Source organism: Conger conger, chromosome 5 (assembly GCF_963514075.1).
Source record: "Conger conger chromosome 5, fConCon1.1, whole genome shotgun sequence".
Classification (NCBI taxonomy): domain Eukaryota; kingdom Metazoa; phylum Chordata; class Actinopteri; order Anguilliformes; family Congridae; genus Conger; species Conger conger.
Genome location: NC_083764.1, coordinates 28115093 through 28132392, shown reverse-complemented (window position 1 = coordinate 28132392; position 17300 = coordinate 28115093). Strand labels below are relative to the sequence as shown.

Below are 17300 nucleotides of genomic sequence, written 5' to 3'. Positions count from 1 at the left end.
CCCTTGTTAGGTGCATATATATTGCATAATACAATCCTAATTCTGTTGATCAAAGCTTCAATACAGATCAGTCGACCTTCCCTGTCCTTGTGTTGTTTCAGCATGACAAAACTTAGATTTTTATTGATGAGAATCATCACCCCATTTCGCTTGTTTGAATAGGAGCTATGAAAAACTTTCCCAACCCAACCTCTTTTAAATTTCACTGCTTCTTCATCCCCCATTATATGAGACTCCTGAATAAATGCTATAGCTGGATTCCTGGATTTCAAATATGCCAAAACCTTCCTCCTTTTAATTTGATTCCCACATCCATTTATGTTCCATGATATTATATTAATGTATCTGTTATCCATCATTTTCAAACCTGTAGACACGTTGTGATCGTAACAGCCATTTTCCCTTCATAACAACAATCTTAACAAAACACTTATTCAATGAATTATCCAAAACACTGTTAGGCCTATTCCAATATACTGTCTTAGTGCTAAAATCAAACATGAACAAACAAAACATAACCCAAAGCAAAGCAACACAGAACATGCTATTGCTAAATAATCCCCACCCCCCTCCCCCCATTAAACTAACTTAACTCGGTCCGTGAGGTGCGTTGATAACTAGTGGCAACACAACGCTTTCGACCCCTAACAAACCCATCATAAAAGTTACCTTATTTCCATAGATTCACACACACTTCATTCTGTTTTCAATATCTAGCCCCCTGATCCTCTATTTAAGATCTTGTACAAACTTCTCCGCCTCCGTACTGACTCGGAATATCTTTTTGTCCTTTCCATGTAAAGAAAAGCGTTGCAGGGTATACCAGCCTGTGCCTCACATTAAGCTCGTGTAAACGTCTCTTCACCGGGATGAATGCCTTCCTTTTCTCCACTAGCTCTCTTGATAGATCCTCAAAAAAAGATAGCTTACAGTCCTCCCACTTGATTCCACGCTTCTCCTTAGCCACCTGTAGCACTTCTTCTCGAGCCGATGAACGTAGAAAGCGTATCATTGCGGTCCTAGGAGGTTCCTTCGGGTCAGGCCTGGTGGCGAAAGAACGATGTGCGCGTTCAATTTCAAATTCGTTGCCAGTAAGACCAAGCCCCTGAGAGAGAACCTTCTCCACATATTGAATCATTTTGCCCGTCTCCTCCTTGCCTTCTTTCAGTCCCACCATCCTTACATTATTCCTCCTACTTCGGTTCTCGAGGTCCTCCACCCGTGTCCACAGTGTTTCCAATTTCTTATCGCATTTCCCCATATTTTTCTCCATCCGAGCGTTTACATATCTGTTGTTCTGCCTCTCCAAGCCGTATTTGTACGTTTTCCACTGAATCTTTGAGTTCTTTTGTTGTCTCCTTAATAGAGACAACATCCATCGCCACCACCTGTAGAGTAGCACTCATTTTCCGTATTTCTTCAAACATATCGCCATCAATCCTTCCAGTGTGAGATATAGAATCTTCTATTCTGGATTTGTTCGTTGGAGTATCACTCTCGGGTGTCCCCGGTGACGAGGCTCTCTCTGGTGGCTGGCTGTGTCTAGTCTCGGTTTCTGCATACGCCATCTTTGTTAGCCGAGTCGTAACTCTCTTCCCTGTAGCCTTGAAAAAGTTTGCTTTATTATTGCTCGTCATTTTACATGAAAGCTGCAAATTATCGGTCAATTACCTACAATAATCCTTTACTTTAGTAGAGGACAACAATATTATGGTCAAATCGAAGTGTACGTTTCAAAATTTATGTAATTAGCTGATGGTCGTCAGCTGATGGAGTTCTCATAGTGTGCTGCCATCTTTCTCGGCGATCCCACGTGACTCTTAAATCTCATTATTAAAAATTTTTAATAACTTATTTTTGTTTTGCCTCCAACCACTCAAATGCAATCCGAGTGCATTTTCACATTGGATCAATCTGTCCCAATGCTGGCATCGTTTGTTTCACTTGTATAACGACAATACAAATATGAGCAGCTGGCAGAGAGGGGTCTGAGAGCACTGACTGAACTGGTTATTCTTCATTATCCATAGCACTTAAACTCTGTGATCATTCCCACGACAAACCATCAGTTCTAGTACAAAACCGTTCACTAAAAATCAACACCATTTCAACTAAGGGTTGGGACTTGGATTACTGAGTACCTAAAGCCTAAAGCAGCAGACCTTAAAGCATTTTCTCTGGCTTCCCTTCACACCAGAACTGTGTCAAATTTATAATTGTTTTGGATTCAAATACTTTTCTGTGCTTGATTGATCTTGCCTGGCCAACCAAGAGGACCAGAAGGTGGGGTTTGTATTTTTTCAGAGTATTTAATTGGTTCCAGTAGACCAGACAACCTCAGTAAAGCACAGACAAGTATTTGAATACAATACAATTATGTAATTGAACCAGGTCTGTTTCACACAGACCATTGGGAGACAGGTGAGGCCTTTTTTTCTTTAGGTGTGTTTTCACCACGCAAAAACATTTATGCATTGTTTTAATAGGAAGCATATTTATTAATTGTACAAAAATCGAAACCTGAATTATATTTCAAATAATCCCACCATATAGTCCTCTTAAGTCTTTCATGTTAACATGTTAGCACACAAAGTGCTATAAACTAAAACATAATGCAGTTATTGACATAACTTTTATTTTACAACATGCAACATACAACCTGGTCTAAAGATGGCAAAGATGACAGCCATGAGTCTTTTCCTGTACTCTGTGAAGGATTTTTCACCATTCCTCCCTGCAGAATCATTGATATCCTTGGGATACCCCCCTCTTCAGACCACAGATTTTTCAAGGGATTTAAGTCTGGAGATTTAATATGGTTGTTGTTTTACCTTAACCATTTCTGTGCGGAAGATTTTGTTGGTATGGAGGGGCCATTTTATGGCCAGTTCTTTGGGTTTTCCCATGCTAATTGGTTGACAAAGGGACACAATATAGTTCCTATAGACTGAGATTAACTATCATTGAAAATTATAGTAAAATTGAATTGCCAATATCACTCTAATTTGATCTACAATAATTGTTTGGGGTGCCAATAATTTTGTCAGGTGTGGTTTCAGAAAAAAAAAAAACATGAAATAAAAAAAAACATAGAAACATGAGAATAAACGTATATTGTTTTTCTGTATTTTTGATCATAAAATATAGATCATTATCCATGTTGTTTATTAAATGCAGCCTTTTTTCTCAATCTTTATTAAGGGTGCCAGTAATTCTGGAGACCACTGTATATGTTTCGATTTTTTAGTTGCACTCTACAGAGAGAGAAAGCGATGTCATGTTTGAACAATGGCTTTAATGGTGAACAGCGCATTTGAACAAGAATCACACAGTTAGTGTGGAAGGACCCTGCAGAAACTGCCACAGCGCTGGGTCTGAATGCACAATGCCACAGCGGAAATACACAGCCACGGGACAGCAGTTTGTCAAACGGCCAAAATAACCACTCTCATAACTAGAAAGTAGCACTTTTTCAAATCCCTGGTGGCAGATTCTGCTGAGGTACCCTTCAGCAAGGCATTAACCTGACCTGCTTCAGTAAACTTTCAGCCTTATGATGTATTGATAAATATCTGTATCCTTCTTGGCGAGATTGGCTCAGTCGGTAAGAGCAGTGGTCTGGCAGTCGGAGGGTTGCCGCTTCGATTCCCACCCTGGGTGTGTCAAATTGACCCTGAGCAAGACACCTAACCCCTAAAAATGCTCCTGACGAGCTGGTTGGTACCTTGCATGGCAGCCAATCACCGTTGGTGTGTGAGTGCATGTATGAACGGGTGAATGAGAAGCATCAATTGTACAGCACTTTGGATAAAGGCGCTATATAAATGCCAACCATTTACCATTTATGATCTAAAGCTATGGCAAATCACATTGAAAAGCTTAAAAAGGGTTTAGGAGGAGTGGAAAAACACAAACAGGGATCCAGAAGCAGTGAACGTATAATAAAGTGATCAGCCTAGACAAGGTAGGCTTGAGACCACATGGGACATAAAAAAATAAATAAAAATAAAAATTAATTCTGAGTTTTATATTCGCACCAACCAGTGGCAGCCACCCTTCAAATAGCCATAGAGACCCTGTCCTCAGTGGCTGGACTCCATACATGTATATTATTTATGTTTATTTTCCAGTTTCTGTGTACCAAGTTTTATCCCCTGGCAGCTAAATTCCTACAACCCCGTTTATCGCAGTTTGTCTGCAATTAATGATTCAAGCTGTTCCGAGATACAGCAATGCACATGGCTGGCATCTCAGCAGGGCAAATAGCACAACACTGCTCTCTATGGGATTGGCGGTATAGGAGTGTAAATGGGATTCTCCTCACGTACAGTTAGTTTGCACGTGGCACGAGAATGCGTAACTCCATGAAGAGGCCAAATCAGTATTGGACAGGGGAAAACCATTAAAGACATTACTGAGCAGTGGAGGCTGGAACTTGGCTGACAAACTGCATTAGGGACAGTGAGGCCAAGAGATTTATAGCCTTCCACTTAACCTTTAATGGTGTAAATTGAACAAATCTTTTTCGGCAGGGTCATCAAGCAGCTTTCACACATAAGTCTACTGTGATTCAATTGCCTGCAGATTGCTTTGCATTGTTATGTTGTTTTACAGCATTTCACTTAGGTTTCTTCTGGGAGAACAACTGAGGGGAAAGCATTTGAATGGCTGTACCAGACACTGTTAATTCAGACCTGTGGCGGCCGTCTTGTTTATGTCTGTTTAGTTTTCTAGCGCTTAGAAAAGCATTCCAGGGAACTTTAAAAATAGCTCATATTCATCTGCCTTTATGACAATTCAGGGAAAGGAGAAATAATGAGAATAAAAAATAAGTCTTAACAAGTATCTTAGTCTTACATATATTTAGACTTAAATTCTTATTTCAGTTATTCAGTTTTTTGCTAAATGAGACCACAAAACTGCCAATGGGGTGAGAATTTCACTCATCAAGCAAACAGTAACTTAAAACAAGGTAATATTTTCTATGTGAGAAAAAAGATCTCACAGTAAGTCTTATGACAAGACTAAAAACACTTAAGACAGCTACTTTTCACACTGTTCAGAGGAACACCTCAGGGATGAATCGTACTGTTCCTCCAGGACCCAAAGGGAGATTAGAGTTAGGCAACTATGGGCATTCGATGCTGAGGCCAAGGCTCTGAGCTGCCCTTAGTGAGACTGTATGCATATGGTCCAATTAAGCAGCTTCACCACCACCTGTATGTGTACGTGTGTGGAGGGAGGGTCAGCCCAAAGCCCTCCATCCTTACAAACTGGCTTCGGACACATTAAGGACGTTTCATCGGTTTTTCTTTTAACATGGCTCTGCGCAAGCCCTAATCACCTTACCAGGAAAAGCCGCGGATTAAACAAGTGGGGCATATGCTCTTCCCCGGTCTCCCTCTGGGCCTCAAGACAGCTGTCAGGGAGGGTCTACTTTCTTGAGGAAGGTGACGCGGCATGGTGCCTTGGGCCTTTCCATGGGTCTCAGAGAGGGAAATACAGTAGGCTGGTCGTTGAAGCTTCAGACCCCACATTGGGCTTGGATTGAATCGACATTACATTACATTACATTAATTGCATTTGGCAGACGCTCTTATCCAGAGCGACTTAGCCAGAGCGACGTACAGCAAAGTGCATACCCATAACCAGGGATAAGTGCGCTTACATTTGTCCTCAACTTTCACTCACAATTAAAATGACCTTTTCCCCATAAATAGATTGTTAAATAAATTGTGGTGATTGCTGAACTCGGAAAAGGAAAAAACAAACTCATTCTTTGAATTGTTCGTTAAGGACAAATGCTGATTGAATCCAGGTCTTCAAAAACCTACAGGGATATAGCCTATTTCAAAGCTGTAGTCAGGCTTGTTTTTATTTACCCTTTAAAAAAGGACTCTGGTCCAACACCCTTTTTTTGTTTGTACACTTTTTTCAGTTTTGTAAAATTGTATTTCTGGTGCAGAACTCTTAAGATGCCGATTTCTCTCAAATTCTCCTGCAGAATTAGCTGCAGAATTAGCTGTGATCACAAAACTGAATGCAGTTGCATCTATTTCAATCAGTCTGAATCAATTTCAGTGGAATTATCCATTTTACATTATTGCCTTACTCATGAAATTAAATGGTATTCAGACCAAGGCTGCATTTGAAATGAGATACGATATGAAGTAAACAATTGGAAAAATTGTGGTAAAGATTCCAGCAGCTTCTCTTGAAGAAAGACCAGGAATAGCCTGAGGGGTTAAGTCCAAATTTTACCTCAGTGCCTACCATTCATAGCTAAAGCACATTTTGGTGTCTAAAAGCAGTTCATCACCTTTCTGCAGAAACGCTATTTTAAGACAAGCCACTTCACGTTACGTCAAAACAAAACCAGGTTAAAAGGTGTTTAAAAAAGTACTTTGTATTTAATTTAGTGTATATGATTAGGCTGCAGCACTATTACAAGTGTGACAAATACTCACTTCTATTGAGATCCTGTCTGCGACACGTATTGGTTGAGTTCAGAATAATTCAGGCCTACGCAGACTTCAATCTTGATCAAGCTTCCTTGCATGATCATGGAGAGAAGTACAAGCATTTGTAGTTCTCTGAAACTATGGGGGGTGACACTCTTCCAAACATAAAATGGGTCCATGAGAGCAATTAACCATTATTGTTTAGCGAGGAGGTTAATTTTCCAAATTCCTGCACTGAAAAAAATGACTTTTAGGCATTGTAATATGTACTTATTCAAAAGTAGAAATTCTTACATTGTAATATCAAGTTTCAGTAGGAACTAGTAAAAAACATGAAACCATACACAACATATTCATGTAATGAACGTACTTGACTTGGAAGAGTATTTTTAACTAGATATTTACTCTTACTATTTAAATGATTTATTGTCACTGCACCAACACCTGAACATTTTAAGTAACATTTATTCTGAAAAAAACAGCGCGGCGCATTTGAATTCGTGCATGCGCCGTTGGACAATGCAAAATCACGAAGTCACCCATGAAGTCCGGAATCGCCATTTTGCAAGTGTCGAGAGCAAGCGTCGAGAGCAAGCTTCAGTGGCCGAGAGTCGAGACTTGTGAGTATTGCCCTTCCGTTTCATATTTGTGATCGTATAAGCGTTCGTCTAGGCTACATTTTGATAGTTTGATTATCGTCTGCTCGACGCAATACGTTAGCACTGCTGTTCGTAGTTAACAGTCGTTGTGTCGCCATCGCCATGAAGCAAGCGAGACTAGCTAGCTAGGTTAACGTCTGTAAGTTAATGTCTGTAGAGGTGAGTTGCAGTAATTTGGATTAAAAGCACAATAACGTTTAATTTACATTGTCTCAACTCAAAACGAAAACGGTTTTCTATATGTATGTTAGGGTTTAAGGTTTACTTCCAGTCGGAAAAAAATAACTTTCCAAAACTTTGGCGGTAATGTTTGGTGATGACTCGCCTGAACTTGTTAACTCGCGCTAGCCTAACGATATTTCCACTGACGTCCACATTTACCTACTGAAAACGTTACTGTAATGTTACATTTTTTCGGGTTGATATTTATTTCACCCCACCTAACCGACTATCTCTCTAACATGCGAGTTTTGCATGTTATACAGAGTTGGCTCAAAGACTGGAGTGGCTGAACATGCTCACTTGGGGTGTGTGTTTAGAGCATCTTAGAGCAGCTGCTGGTTTTTGCCTAGTAGCTACTAGAACTAAATATATATTTTTTAAGTCGTTGAAATTTGGCTGGCCAATTAAACTATTTTTCGGTAGTGTGACAAACTTGATTGTGTAAACATTCACTTCATTCTTGATGGTCTTAGTTTAAGCAAAAAATTAAAATTAAATGTTGAGTGACTGACCTAACAGTATCTGCCTCCAAAAAAGTGAGCAAAAATGCAATCTGATCCTTAAACTTTTTCTATGTTTTCATTCGATGTATATTGGAATTAATTGAACATTAATCAAGTAAAAAGCTACATATGTGAGTCTAGTCATTTCTTTTACTCAAATATCGGATGGAAATGTTATATGTTAATATCAATTTGTTTTGTTAGTCTTATTAATGTGTACTTCTCTCAACAGTTTTCACATCAGATACTGCAAGTTGAGCCGGGGGGGGGGGGAGGCGGTGTATACAGAGGCAAGTATACATTTATGTGTATGATACAATAATATTGGTGTTGTTAGTATTTGTCATTGTTCACTCTGTAATGTAATATAAAATTGTAGCTAACCATTGTAGATCAATAGTTTTATCCAAAATTGTGTTTTACAGGGAGATCTTTCGAACGAGCCAGTGCAGTCGACAGTTGAGGTATAAGGAGGAGGACCGATCGAAGGGTTTCAATGAGGGAGAAATCGTAGGCTTATGGTATGAGATGGTCATGCAAAAATTGCATCTTCAGGGCATCAAAACGGTTGGAGCTCTTAAAGCATTATAGATTGAAACATTTACACTCTGGTCAAGGCCGGTCACTACCCTGCTTGTACTCCGATTGTCCTTGTTTGTTTAAAAGTTGGGGGGCCCTTCGTACACATTTGTCTAGAGATCATACAGAAACAGAAGAGTTAGGGCAAATTAATTCATTTTCATGTCTTGTATGTAATTCATGTAGTTTTCACACTGAGAGGCAGTTTTTTGAGCACCTTGGAGCTCATCTGAAAAAGTTTGAAACTATTCATTGTGTTTTTAAGGGTTGTGACTACAGCACTAATATATATTCAACCTTTTTGTCACATAAAAGTAGAAAGCACAATCCTCACAGCCTTGAAGATTTTAAACATACTGTATTTCAGACGTATTCAAATCAAAGAATAGAGGTTGGTAGTTGCCTTTTAGATGGAAGTGATGTTCCCTCCGATGAAGTGCTTGTGAGTGAGGGCGAAGACTTAGTTCAAGTCATTGTTGATAAGCTTGGGTCCTTATTACTTAAATTAGATTGCATTTTCAATGTGCCTAATAGGTGTATAGATGAGATTGTAGAGGAGCTTCAATTTATTACTCGTTCAGCATCCGCACCCATTATCAAAAACATTGTCTGTAACACATTACAAAGTCATGACTGCATTGTTGAAGAGTTAGTGATCACAGAATTGGTAGATCGCATTTGTCAGTTAAATCCTATCAGTGTAGCCTTTAGTGAGGAAGGTCCACTTGGCACAGCATACAAGCGAAATTGTTATGTAAAGGAACGTTTCTCTGTTGTTGAACCATTGGAATATATTCTTGATGCAAAAGCGGGAAAGTCATTCCAATATATACCAATTTTGCAAAGCTTGTCGCATGTTCTGAAAAATAGTGACATTCAGGAGAAGGTTTTGAATATTGCAAGGCATTGTGATTCTTCAAATCAGTATACTAGTTTCCGTGATGGTTCCCACTTTAAAGAAAACACATTTCTGTCTGGAGAGGAGTTAAGACTTTCACTTCTTCTCTACTGTGATGATTTTGAAATATGTAACCCTTTAGGAACCTCTCGTAAGAAGCACAAGGTGACAGGTGTCTACTGGGTGTTTGCTGATATTCCATCAGTTTTGAGGTCTACATTATCATCAATTTACCTAGCCGTTTTGTGCAAGGCAGGTGACGTTAAGGAATTTGGTTATTCCAAAGTGCTAGAGCCATTATTGAGCGATTTGAAAAGCTTTGAAGAAGATGGTATTTTTGTACCCTGTTCAGGGAAAATCATAAAGGGCACTGTATTTTCTGTCATTGCTGATAACCTTGGTGCCCACTCAGTCGGGGGATTTGTTGAAAGTTTTAGTGGGTCGTACAGTTGTAGGTTTTGTGTCGGACAACGATCCCAGTTCCAGGAACTTGAAGTTAGGGCAGGAGCATTCCCTAGTAGAACAAAACGGCAACATCAGGTGGACATTGAAGCAGCATTGGCTAGTAACACCCATAGTCACGGAGTAAAAAGACAGTGTGCAATTACTCAAAAATTAAATCATTTTCATGTAACAACAGGTTACCCACCTGATGCACTACATGACTTACTTGAGGGTATTGTACCTGTTGAATTAGCTCTGTGCCTAGGTGTTTTGATAAAGAAGAAATATTTTACTTTCGAAGAGCTCAACAGAATCATCAAAGAGTTCCCTTATAAGTGGAAAGACTGTACAAATTGTCCCCAAGGTATACCACTAAGCTTTGCCTCCCGTAAAACCATTGGTGGTAACGCAACTGAAAATTGGTGCTTACTGAGACTGCTTCCATTTATGATTGGCACCAAAGTACCAGAAGAGGAACAAGCCTGGCAGTTGTTGATGACACTCAAAGATGTTGTTGCCTTGGTTATGTCACCTACCCACACAGATGAAAGCATTGGTCACCTAGATAGCCTGATTGCTGAGCATAGACATAGATTTAGCAGTGTTTTTCCGCAAGAGAGACTGATTCCGAAACACCATTTTGTAGAGCATTATCCGCAGCTCATTAAAGCATTTGGTCCGCTAGTGTCCTTATGGACGATGAGATTTGAAGCTAAGCATAGCTTCTTTAAGAAGATAGTGAGACAGACTAACTGCTTCCGTAATGTTTTGAAGTCTATGGCAAGAAAACACCAATCCATGATCGCATACCATCTACATGATTCAAATGTCAAAAAACCTTCCGTCTCTGTGTCTAAGATGTCAAGAGTTCCATTAGAGATTGTAAATGAGAATATACAAGAATTCCTATCACAGAAATTCCCGGAAGAGACAGCTGTTCATTTGACAAACCAGGCAGAATTTCAGGGCACCAGTTACGGTGTTGGCATGATCTTGGTATATGGCTCCAATGGTGGATTGCCCGACTTTGCTGAAATACTCCAAATCATCATAGTTCGTGACCGCTTAGTGTTTGTGTTGAAGTTGCAAAATGCAGGGTACCTTGAGCATTTTAGATGTTTCAAGTTGGAGTCCACAAGTATAGTCAAAGTGATTGAGCAGTCCCAACTTATTGACACATACCCATTGGCTACGTATGCAATGCAAGGCGATCGTATGGTTTCTCTCAAACACCACATCTGCTTGTCAAACTAGGTAAAGTATAAATTGTGTGAATCAAGCTTGTGCCTTATTGTTATGTAATAACTTCCCTTGATATACATTTATTCCAGATTTTATATTGTCTGAAAAATGTCCCAGTTTGGGAACCAATGGTCTATGATTTGCTTGTCTATCTGTTAAAAGCATTTAGCAGATGACACTTTTGTCCAAAGCAACTTACAATGATCAACTAGAGATGCAATTTGCAATTGCAGAGAGGTCATGCCCTCTAATTATTTCAGGGCCAGTCTCCCCTAGAGCAATCTGGAGTTGAAGTGCCTTGCTCAAGGGCACAATGGTGACAGCGGGATTCAAACCCCTGACTTTCTGTGGTTACTGGCATGTTAACCGGGTTCCTTAACCTCTTCACCACCACAGCCCATGATGCTTTAATCATAGAATATTGTGGCTAGATTGAATATTTGCTCTTGTCATATTGAATCATATCTTTGTTCTTTGTGTTTTCTTTTAGTTGTGCTTGCCCATAGCTGACATGTCTGCCCCAACTCAACTACGTGTTGTTATAGAAGAAACTCAAGTTCACAAGTTAATCCTACCAGGTGGAGTTCCCAGCACTGTAGATGAACTTTTAGCAGCTGCACAGGATCATTTTCAACTCCAAGGGAGCTTTACTGTTATGTACATGGACAAAGAATTTGATAACCAATTCTTCACTCTAACGTCAACAGATTTGGTTAAGGACAAAGACACAATCAAACTAGTTAGAACAGAAGAGTCTGTTATTCTCACATTGACTCCCAGCAACGAGTCATTTGCTTCCTCTCCAGTGACTCCCAGCAACGAGTCATTTGCTTCCTCTCCAGTGACTCCCATCAACGTGTCAGTTGCTTCCTCTCCAGTGACTCCCATCAAGGTGTCAGTTGCTTCCTCTCCAGTGGCACAGGATCAGTCTTTCCAGGATGACAGTTCTGCAGTTAGCTCAGCGGACACCATCATTTCACCACAGTCCCCAGAGTGTCGATCAGAACCATGGCCAACTAATTTTGTCATTCCCACCTTTTCATATGACGTGGAAATGCTCCTTCAAGTAGGAAATAAGGCTTATGAAAGTAATGGCTCACTCCTTAACAATCCAAACTTGAGTTCGAGCATACTGGACAAACTTGCTGACACCATTTTCTGCTACACTGCTTATCCCACTGGTCTTCAAAAACTGGCTGTTGTAGAAGCTCTGTTAAAAAAGCATCCATGCCTTAGGGAGCCTAAAACATCATTTTCAGGCATCTATGGGTGGCAGCAGCGTCTTACTTGGAAGGTGGCTAATTACCGTAGCAAAATGAAAAGGCGTGAAGTACCTTGTCCTGAGCTCGATGTCAACTCCTTGAAAAGGAAATCCCCGGGTGAGCGAAATCCGGCAAAAAATTGCAAGAGACCGAAGAAAGCAGAGGTTAACTACCTTCCTCCACATCCAAGTGGAGAAACTAGCAACAGTCTGGAGATGGAGAGACAGGAACTTCTCAATGAGGTAAAGAAGAAGAATAACAACAAGGTGATTGAAGAAAAAATGTCTAAAACATTCTCCATGCGAAGGCTTGAGGTTGTGAGTGGAACTCCAGCAGCGGCTGACTTCAGAGAACGATGGCCTGCATTGTTTTGTGAAGATGGGGTAGGTGAATCTAGACCCATGGAAATATTACCTGCTCCATTGGGCAGTAACAATGGTTCTAATTAATCATTCCATCATGAATGTCTTAAGGTTTTAATTTTCTCTTCTTAATTTGCACTCCTTTCATTTTGAACCAGATTATTCAAATCAGTTTGAATTTTGTTTTTGTGATTTTTATAAATGCAGATAAAAGAGGAATTCCGCAGAATTACCACAATTTCCCTGGAGCAGAGCTTCATCTACAGACTTGACGCCTACACACCCAAGCTTCTAACCCTGATGAAGGCCAAGGGGGGTGTAGTGGGGACCAAACTGAGGCCTTTTCTCTTTAAACTGAGTAAGGTGTGTTTATTTTTTTTATTTTTTTTAGTTTTGCAGGAAGATGAACCTTTTCCTCTGACTTTCTCACTCACACAGCCTTCTATTTGTTTACAGAACCAAAGCATTGAGATGAGACGGGAAACTGTTATCCGCAGCCTCATTCTGTACCTCGGCGAGGAGGGAGAGCATCTTTTTGAAGATTGTCAGGTACATGTATAATCACTAAAACCAAGATGCGGCCATAGGGTTCCCTGGGACTAAATGTGCCCCCAGTAGTCAAACATTTAAATCAACCAAACCCTCAGGTGACTCTAGTCCTAGTCCTAGTACTTGGTGTTGAGGTTTGTTTGTTTTTAAATCAACCAATGAGCAGTATCTCCAGCACAGTGAGTGCTATTTGCTTTGCTCTCCAGGAAGGCAATCATTCCAATTTGTTGTGGTGTAAACCTTCTGCTTAGACATGTTTAGTTCACAGCTCAGTCAACTAAATAGGATTTACTCTCAGGCAATAAAGTCTATGAATGAATACATTTTGTTTTTCTCAATAGAATTGTCGCCTTTTCTTGTATGCAGGAGGACCACTGCAGTGATGCTACTGAACACGTCCTGAAGATCTTGGTCGCCCATGGTGCTTCTGAAGAGGATCCAGTTGATGTGTCCATCATTCTTGAAGGCACGGAAGTGTTGCATGGATGTGGAAACGTCGCTAAAGCCTGCACATTATTGATGGGACTGATCTATGCCCTCAACCTTGCATACCCCCAAACACTGCATTACACTTTTGAGGTGTTTCAGAAACTTTTCCTGGAACTGGATGGGATGAAGCTGTCCCCAAAAGTACAAGCCTTAAAGTCAAAATTGCTCTCTTAAACACACACACCACCACCCCTCCCCCCCCACACACACACACACACACGCACGCACGCATTCAAGTACACACTCACACATGCTCTCTATCTTGCTTTCTCGCTCTCTCACTCACTCAACATACACAGGTAATACACAAACACACACACACACTATTGCACATTGAGTAGAGAACTTTGACCTGACCAACCAGTTGTTGGAAGTTGTTTCAGTTTCCCATTTATTTGTGTTATGTTGTGATTGCACTGTTGTAAAGCACCAATCTTTACTTCAGATTTGAGGATTTGTCTGTTAAGAGCAAGAAAATATTGACACAACGAATATTGGGTAGGAGTGGCATATATGTTAATTTTACTTATTGTTAAAAAAGATTTGTTTGAGTTATGTCTATCATCTAGCTCTGGCAGGTTAACAAGCCTTAAAGTCAGAATTGCTCTCAAACACACATTCAAGCACACACTCACACATTCTCACATACACAAGTGTTCACACCTGGTCACCAAACTAACCATTTGGAATCTTCCAAATGGTTAGTTTGGTGACCAGGTGTGAACACTTTCACCAATTACAAGCCCTGCGATTCACTGCAGTCTTTAATTTCACTACAGTCTTTCTTCAGAATGTATGCATTCTTTGCACAACATCAGTGGTATTTGCACTTTTTGATTATGTTTGGCCACTTGAACAGTTGACTGCCTCCCTATCATTTTTGTTTTTACTTGTCTTAACAAAATAAATGTTTATTTGCATTAAACTTGAATCTTGTGGTCTGTGAAATTTGCCATTTGGTAACATCAGAAGAAAAAAAGGAATATTTACATAATTTTATTGAGTAAAACAAGGTAATACTACTGAGTAATTGAAACTGAAAAAATATAGTAAAATCTACTTATTCAGTTCATGGCACTAAATATTATAGACATGTACAATTTACTTAATATTTTGATGACCATGATGTTCCTGAATGGACATAATTAAGTAACATGTACTCAATATTTTCACAAATGTTACGGCTAGTAGCAAGCACATTTTACTTGATGTTGGCAATTATGTTGTACTTGATATTCCAGCATTACAGTTACTTATTTGTTTTTAGTGCAATTTGTTACAAAGATTTTTTTAAGTAAATTCTACAAGTCATTTTTTTCAGTGTGTAGAATTATCTCAGAATTATCTATTCCAGCATGCACTAGGCGAGAGGCAGGAATACACCCTAGGGGACACACAGAAAACAGGAGGGAGAACATATGGAGAGAACATACACTCCACACAAAAAAAGAAGTAATCCTTTGAAAATATTTACATCTCTAATGAGACAGAAAGCAGTGAAAATCTGCAAAAGTCACATGGAATCCAGCCTTTGTGAGAGGAACACCTTGAACTGCATGACGCTTGCCTCTGTTGGATGGAGGCCCGAATAAGCTAGCTTAGGCGAATAATCATTTGAAAAGGCTTTCTTTTTAACAATAATAGAAAATGATAGGATCGGTAGCCTTTCGATAAGCTCTTTATTTGTAATGGTCATGGAAAACCAAACCAAATGCTTCCTGAAAAAAATGGGAGAAAATCAATACTGAACATATAGCATTCTGATGAGATGCCATAGTAACAGTGAAATAACTGAAGTTCACTTGGCATGGCACATAACTATTATAGATATCTGGAAACTTGTGTTAGAAACAGAAGCAATCATTTCTCTACACTGTGCACTGAGAGAAATTCAGTTCTGGTTCAGCAGAACATTGTGGATTTGAATTGCCTAGTGTTAACCTCTAAAATTATGATAAAAATGTATTGGGGTGGTTCCAAAATTCTTCAATGGTAAATGGTAAATGGTTGGCATTTATATAGCGCCTTTATCCAAAGCGCTGTACAATCGATGCTTCTCATTCACCCATTCATACACACACTCACACACCAACGGCAATTGGCTGCCATGCAAGGTGCCGACCAGCTCGTCAGGAGCATTTTGGGAGTTAGGTGTCTTGCTCAGGGACACTTCAACACAGCCCGGGCGGGGGATCGAACCGGCAACCCTCCGACTGCCTCCGACTGAGCCATGTCGCCCCCGATAAAACAGAAAAGTCTATTATTTTGAATTCAAATACATTCCTGTGCTTGAATGGTCTTGCCTGGCGCAATTTGGCCAACCAAGAGGACCAGAAGCCAGGGTTTTAACTTTTTGAGAGTATTTCATAGGTTCCAATACACCAGACAAGCTCAGTAAAGCATAGAAAAGACAATTACGTACTTGACTCTGAATGGAGGCAATTCCAGAAGCACCAGGTAACACAGTCATCCCTTATGCATCACATTACTTACTGCCAAACCATCCTCTCAATACAGCTGCTGACTGAGCTAACATTAACTGCTCAGGATTCAGGAGAGAAACAGATCAATTATCTGCTGCTTTCTATTGCTGTGCTGAAGCTATTAGTGCTAGTCTATGAACTGAGTGACTTTATTCCAGACTTCCACACACTTTGGCCCAGTTTAAGAGGCAATGCAAAATAACGCGAGTGGACATGCTGGGAGAATCAGTTAGGACACATCCAGGTCGGTGCAACATAGGAAGTTAAATGAGGTCGACTGATGTTTAATGGATCTTGCTAGATTTAGAGCTGTTGGTCCCCGCTCAAGCCCTGCACTCAGAGTATAAAACTTTAATAACAAGGGATAAAAAGATGCCCTGGAATCGAGTGATACAGTGATAATGTCAGCTTTCTGGTTATGAATCTGTTGGAGGACACTAATACAATAGTTTATCGGTATCTTTCTTTAACATCAAAGTTATGTAGCACACTATATTTTCTAGTGTCACTGAGAAGCTACATAAAGTGGCAAAAAAGTTCCAACCCCCCTTCAAATTTCACCCCACCCCAACTCAGCAGTTCACACAGTGAATGAGATCACTTTGTGTTTGGAACAATTCAGTAAGACAGATGGCTCAGAGTTCCCATCTTAAGCTTAAATTGTTTTGCAATGCTGGTCAGGAAGAAATTCCTGTTAAAGAAAGTACAGGAATTTTTTATTCCTTAAAGGAGAGCTGGACAGTCAGCGTTCCTGCTTTCATATTTTTTGCTTTATTCAGACATGTAGAAAGCAGACCGCAACAGAAAGAGAAGGGACCACAGCAGTAAAGTACCATAGCAGGGGTTCAAACCCCTGCCTGCAAAAGGAGGAAATGTATACGGCACAAGTGTCATCCGCCCTACGGACTGTGCCCAGCATAACAGAATACAATGTGGGAGGAGGGATGCAGAAATGGATTTAGACACGTGACATCATAACAATGTTCCAGACTAATGCAAGGCTTAAAAACACATCTCCTTTGTTCCAGTTGTATGACATCACGGGCCTCTGTAGCAACAATGTCTAGAAACAAGAGAAATTTGGAATGTTGCAGATCTGCAACCCAGTCCACCGCATTTGCTTTTCTATCACTTCCCAATACAATAA

The 17300-nt window shown here is 40.1% G+C and overlaps 2 protein-coding genes across 5 annotated transcripts in view; one reads left to right on the top strand and one right to left on the bottom strand.

Annotated features, from left to right (window-relative positions):
* The window catches only part of LOC133129436 (coiled-coil domain-containing protein 85C-A-like), a 65555-nt gene that overhangs the window by 33650 nt on the left and 14605 nt on the right, over positions 1 to 17300 (bottom strand). The gene's annotated exons all lie outside the window — the stretch shown is intronic.
* Positions 6994 to 14365, top strand: LOC133129435 (uncharacterized). 4 transcript variants are annotated; one of them, XM_061243529.1, is made up of 6 exons: positions 8111 to 8135; positions 8271 to 8366; positions 11499 to 12653; positions 12840 to 12995; positions 13089 to 13181; positions 13548 to 14365. In XM_061243529.1, exons 2-6 carry the CDS (start codon positions 8364 to 8366, stop codon positions 13842 to 13844), a joined length of 1704 nt encoding a protein of 567 aa, XP_061099513.1. In that variant the 5' UTR covers positions 8111 to 8135; positions 8271 to 8363; the 3' UTR covers positions 13845 to 14365. The 4 variants fall into 4 exon arrangements, with proteins under 4 accessions (XP_061099517.1, XP_061099513.1, XP_061099514.1 ...); XM_061243533.1 differs by lacking the exons at positions 8111 to 8135; positions 8271 to 8366 and adding an exon at positions 6994 to 7081; XM_061243530.1 differs by having other exon boundaries at positions 8135 to 8366.

Bases quoted from the DNA above. Each gene is read 5' to 3' on its own strand.
- LOC133129435 (XM_061243529.1), top strand. The intron at 12,654-12,839 runs GTAGGTGAATCT...TTATAAATGCAG, and splicing joins CATTGTTTTGTGAAGATGGG to ATAAAAGAGGAATTCCGCAG. The intron at 13,182-13,547 runs GTACATGTATAA...TCTTGTATGCAG, and splicing joins ATCTTTTTGAAGATTGTCAG to GAGGACCACTGCAGTGATGC.